At 45.7% G+C, this 6,255-nt stretch overlaps 1 protein-coding gene across 1 annotated transcript in view; it reads right to left on the bottom strand.

The window, feature by feature from the left end:
* Positions 1 to 776: 776 nt before the first annotated feature.
* Positions 777 to 6,255, bottom strand: part of LOC310856530 (PC3-like endoprotease variant B) — a gene marked incomplete at both ends in the record, with an annotated part of 134,370 nt that continues 128,891 nt past the window's right edge. Inside the window, 3 exons of the mRNA XM_083762002.1 lie at positions 777 to 884; positions 3,203 to 3,421; positions 5,949 to 6,121. Coding sequence (XP_083618128.1) covers positions 777 to 884; positions 3,203 to 3,421; positions 5,949 to 6,121 — 500 coding nt within the window. The remainder of the gene's footprint in view (positions 885 to 3,202; positions 3,422 to 5,948; positions 6,122 to 6,255) is intronic.

Genomic DNA, 6,255 nt, shown 5'->3' with positions numbered 1-6,255 from the left:
TCTTGCCATACCTGAGAACAAAGGAGGAAAAACAGAGAGAGAGAGGGAGAAAGAGAAAGAACTAGAAAGAAATAAAAATAGAAGAAGAGAGCGAATAAATCAAACAGGAAAAGACAGAAGAAGAGCTGAAGAAAAACAGAAAAACAGAGAGACAGAGAGAGAGAGGTAGAGAGCGAGAGAGAGAGAGAGAGAGAGAGGAGCTCCATTAGGGACGTGAGCAGAATTCCGTGCGGCTGTGAGGTAGTGAGGTGATATATAGTTAGTCTGTGTGGCAGTGGGTCACAGCAGAGCCTTTAACAGTAATGTCCTGGGAGACGCCTCGCCCAGGGGACCCGCGCTCCATTTTACAGCCAAGCGGGCGAGACTGGGTCTCCACCGCCTGCGCCTTGACAGCCGTAGCGGTAAAGCTGGCTTCTGGCGCCATCCATAACGGAAAGAGGAGACCGCTCGCGTGTCAGCACTGATGCCGCCACAAAACACCGCGCTCCAGGCCACACAGACAGCGCACGAGCACATGCGCACGCACGCACGCACGCACACACACACAGAGCAAGGGATAAAGTCGAGGACAGGAGGATAGGCTGTATAACCAACGTACAGAAGGAAAACAATAAAAAATAAATGAATACAAATCTCCAACAAACGAGCTACGAAAAAGACAGAGATGAAAGGAAGAAAGCAGGGTGGGAAAAACATCACACATACATAACGCTTACTGATTGACTGATGGGTTTGTACCATATTAGTTGGAATGGACATACAGTACAGAATATGACTTACTTAGCCTCCAAGACGAGGGCCAGAATCCCAGCAGCTATGGGAGCAGCGCTGGACGTCCCAGCAAAGTGTGTGATACAGCCGTCCCCCAGGTTGGTCAGAGTCACCTAGACAGGACAGCATGGTCAATACCTTTAAATTGGAATTAGACAATTACATGTAATGGTCATGTAAATGTACAGTAATCTGCATGCTCTAGGACAGTGGGTCCCAAACTGTTTCACTGTGTCAACACCAAATTGACCCCCAAATTGACACTAATTAGCCCCACGGTCCCCCCCATTTGAAAATATATGCCAGGGACCCCCATAAGAGAAGATTTTTATGGCTCTAGCAGTGATTCAAGTTAATTCAATTTCAAGGACCCCCAGTTTGACATGCATTAGTCTACGGACCCCCATTTAATGGCATTTATATCTCTGGGACCCCCAATTTATATTGTAAAGCCAATGTTAATTTAACTCTGAGTCAGTTACAGACCCATAAGGGTCCATTTGGTTACAAACTATCATTTAGCTGGGGACCCCCTGGAACCCCCTCAAGGACCCTTGGGGGTCCCCGGACCCCACTTTGGGAACCACTGCTCTAGGAATTGCTAAATTAGAAATCTGGCCAAAGACTGCGCCCTTCTAGAAGGAAGGAGATGTTATTAATGTCTGTACTGTTTGTCCAGGGTTGGTTGCCCATACGCAGGGAATGGAGCCAGGGAGCTTCGAAGCAGTACATTAACATTAACAATTTACTATCTGGCACATTACCAGTTCCAATTTATCCAGTTAACAGTCAATTACATATAAACCGTGCGTGCGTGCGTGTGAATGTCTCACAAAAAGTGTCTCACAAAAGTGTATTCATGGTTCTTATGCCTTTTTGAAAATGTGTCAATTTTGTCCAACAACATGGCTGGATGTATAATATTAAATAACAACAACATGGCTGGATGTATAATATTAAATAACAACAACATGGCTGGATGTATAATATTAAAAGACGTACTAGGGATGTCTGATCGAATCACCCAAGACATGCTCATTACAAATCTAGCATGCTTGTCCTGTTCAAAAGATTGGAGAAGGCGGCATTCATGTTGCACATTGTTGTGTCTGTTTGTGTGATTTACACGTGTGTGCAGTTGTGCACAATGCACATAATTTTAATCACTCTTTTACATACTACCAGTAAACTGGTCCACGGCAATGTGTGTGCAAATTAAAATGCATTTGGGAGGTTATTGACCTTGCTCTGCTGCTGTGGAAAATCTGTGGTCCCCAAACTTTTTAGCTCAAGACCCAAGAAATTAGACGTTTGCCCGGCACTAAAACTACTGAAAATAGCAACAGATCTGCTATCTTCACTTCATTTGTTTTTACGGAATTTATTTTATTTAGATTTAGATAGAATTCTTTGGATTTAGTTATGATGATCTCTGGGGGAAAACTTTTGAAACAATAACAATTCAAAACAAAATATATAATAATTATTATCCGCGAACCACAAATGGGTCCTGACCCACTGTTTGGGGAAATGAACAGACAGAATTGTCAAGTTGCATGCATGACTTCCATTGGCTCTATCTCTGAACTGTAGCTGCCCAACAGTAGCAGCAGACACACAGAGAGGGTGTCTCTGTCTGTCTGTCTGTCTGTCTGTCTGTCTGTCTGGGTGATGATGATGATGATGATGATGTCACACTGACTGTTTCTGTGTTTCATCTCAGCGTTTGTCTCTGTGACATCTCTGCCATCAACACCTCTCTCTGCTCCTTCCTCTCCCTTTCCAAGCCACTTCTGCCACACTTCACCTCCAATTAACACCCGTTTGTGTGCGCGTGCGTGTGTGTGCACGCGCATGTGCGTGCGTGCGTGCGTGCGTGCGTGCGTGTGTGTGTGTGTGTGTGTGCGCGAGTGTGTAGCTCTGCTCTTTAGCTCCTGTGAGCGGTGAGGACCCTGTTTAAGGGGGGGAGGGGGGGGGCAGTCGGTGTGGTGTGATATTTATAGCACTGCCAACTGACCTATAGGTGACTGCAGGGCTCACACACACACACACACACACACACACACACACACACACACACACACACACACACACACACAGTTATCAGCAGATCGGGTCGTAGTGTCAAGTCGAGCCACGTACAGTAGATAGAGAGAGAGAGAGAGAGAGAGAGAGAGAGAGAGAGAGAGATTCATTCTTATTGAACCGTATCCTTCCTTACTTACTGACAATAAGGTATTTTTAATTGATGAAAATGGCTGGAAGGGTTAGCATGTGTGAGACAGAAGCTACACGCTCTGTTACTAACACACACACTGCAAAATAGTTAATTTGACGCAGAGTGTAAAGAAAAGGTCACGCACGCACGTTCACACACACACGCACACGCACACACACACACACACACACACACACACACACACACACTCACCAGCGGTGTGTGCGAGCCTCCCACGCTGGCTCCCGTCAGAGTGACAGCCATGACCCCTGGGCAGGGCTCGCCGAAGAAGGCGGGCCTCCCCGTGTGAGTGACAGCGCCCACGGCTACGCTGTAGATGGAGTTGACATAACCATCTGCACCGCAGTGGTCCCCGTTCATACCTCCATTACCGGCCGCCCACACAAACACGCTGCCCTTCCCTGCCCGGCCCTGTGCATGGACAGAGACGCACACGCACACACACACACACGCGGTCATACACACGCACACACGGTCATACACACGCACACACGCACACACGGTCACACACATACGGTCATACACCCGCACGCACGTACGGTTGCACACACACCCACACACATACACACACAGACACACACAGACAAAGTACAGGTTTAAAGTCATAATGTGTATGTATTTGTCAATGAACCAAAAGCGAGTTAAACATTATAGAAGTTATAACTAATTAACATGTTTACACACCTGCATTATGATGCATACTGTATATCATTCTACAACTCTAGCATTGTAGCACGTGTATCACTGGTTTCTTTCAAAATTGCTCGACAAAACATGTATCTGAAGGTCATAAGGTGTCTTCCAATACCTTTTTCTCCTTCTATTATATGGCTGTTTATATTTGTTGATGACATGTATGTGTAATGCTCTGTTGATACATTTCTGTCTGACTGTACCACTTTTTACATTTCTGTCTAATAAAGTATTCAATCAATGTAATATTTTCTAAACATCATGTATAGGCCTTTGCTTTCACGTTATGCTTTTATACGCATTACTTTATTTGTTCTATTTAACCTGTTTTCAGAGGTGCTGCTGAATGTCTCATTACATGTATAGAAGTGAAAGGTATATATATAGTGTTTCAGAGACTGTGGATTGTTAAAATGAATATATAAATAAATCAACTGCTACTGTCTTCTTAATAGGGAAGAAGGCAAGTCGAGATGTTCATACATGGTGCAGTGATGAGTCAACAACAACCAACGCTATAGGCCGGTTTGTATTCGTCAGGTTAATAACGACAGAAAGGAAGAAAAAAAACACTGCAGGCCAGCGAGCAACACAGCTGCAGCTGATAAAAGGTGTAATAATAATGGGGGTTGGATGTAGGTGTGCCCAGAGCCATAGGCGCGCCAATGTGCAAGCATAAGCCGTTTCCCAATCCGGGGGCATGTAGCGTTCATGTAGGCTACTGTACTTTGAAGGCTGCATTTGATGCCGACTACATGACAGCATGTGCACCGCCACCTGTCCCATTTCATATGCTGCTTCAAATGAAGTCTTCAGATGCAGCCTACTATTTGAAGGCTGCATTCCCATCAGGGGTCGTCGCAGCGGATCATCTGTTTCCATCTGTTTTCTGCATCTTCCTCTCTCTCTCTCGGTCACTTCCAGCATGTCCTCTCTCTCTCTCTCTCTCTCTCTCTCTCTCTCTCTCTCTCTCTCTCACCACATCCGTAAACCTCCTCACTGGCCTCCGTCTTCTCCATCCATCTTCAGCATCGGCCGACTGTCTGCCGATATACATGTCTTGTCCTTCCTCTGCACACTTCAGGGTCTACTTCCCAGAATGCATTTAACATCATGCCATGGCAGCAACAACAGGAGAGCAACAGTGGGTGTTTTTTTCTTTCTTTTTTCTTCTACCTTTATATTCTACCTTCTTCTACCTTTATTGATATAGCCCAATCGAGAGTTTATAATATTATTGGCCTGGGCCGTGGCTCAGCGGTCCAGGCACCTTGGCCGGTAGCTCGAGTCTGGCAGTGTGCCGCGGGTTCGACTCCCGATCCCGATGGCCTTTACTGCATGTCACTCCCCCCATCTCTCTCCCCCATTTCCTGTCAGCCTACTGTCTGTCCCTCTATAAAAAATATAAAATAAAGGCGAAAGCCGCAAAAAAAAGGTTATATTATTATATATTTTATTATTATTTATTTGCACATTGTTATAGCCTGGTTAACCACTCCCACAATACATTTCATTCAATGCAATGTGAGTTCAAACGGTTAAACCGGGCTAAAACATTTTTATATACTGACAAATGAACTGAAACACACCATCCATTTCATAGAGCATCGGGTTGCACCGATCACGTGGCCTCACCTCAAGTGCAAATCCTCCGTAGACCTGTCCCATTTATCAAGGATCTGTTCTGGCCTTCACAGCCTTCCTATGATGCTCCCTAAGCAGGCAGCCTTCAGACTATAGTACGCACTACGCAACCCCCCAGTTGGGACACATCTCACAGTATCCATGGCCGATTCTACAAAATGACTGAAATGAGTAGATCTCACACTGTCAAGATTTTTCAAAAATAGCAGATATGTGACGCGCTGTGACCTTGTATGTCTGCTATTTTTGAATAGCCACCAATGCTATAAGATCTAACATGGCACCTAAATCTAAACCAGTAGGAATCGTATTAGCTGCAAGTGTTGTTAAGCGTACATGGGGTATTATGTACTATTTGCATTCTGAATCAAATGTTTAGCTATACTGTAAACCTGCAATCAAATCAACTTACACAATCGGACTAGGATGTCACGCCCTTTTAACTCTGAGAGTGTACAAATGGCACCTGGTCCATTTGGTTCCACTTTTTAGTTCTTTCTCTCTGAATTTCAAAAGGATAAATACTCTCACAATCTCCGCTGCACTCGCCATTTCAGTGTCTCCTTCACATCCGACACAATCCAGACCTCCCAAAGCTCACCTTTTGAGCTCCTTGGCGGAGGGCTCTGCGCGCCAGGCGTCCCGGCCCTCCCAGCTCCGCCCCGTCGTCCCGCGGGCCCCAGCAGCAGACGTAGATGTGGATGAGGTGGTTGTTGAAGGTCAGAGCCGTGGCCTCCATGGCGTCTGTCACCAGGCCGTCCAGCAGCCGGATACCTGCGCACACAAGAGGTCCACCCAGTTCACACTTCTCACACACACTGTGGAGGGATAAGTACACACTCACAGTGCTTCCTTGCATGTATATGTACCGTATATGTGATTGAGACAAGCTTCCAAAGCTTGTGATG

Source organism: Protomyctophum parallelum (genome assembly GCF_964188405.1).
Source record: "Protomyctophum parallelum genome assembly, chromosome: 3".
In the NCBI taxonomy this organism is placed as follows: Eukaryota; Metazoa; Chordata; class Actinopteri; order Myctophiformes; family Myctophidae; genus Protomyctophum; species Protomyctophum parallelum.
The sequence above is the reverse complement of the archived record's forward strand: the minus strand, read 5'-3'. Positions and strand labels throughout refer to the sequence as shown.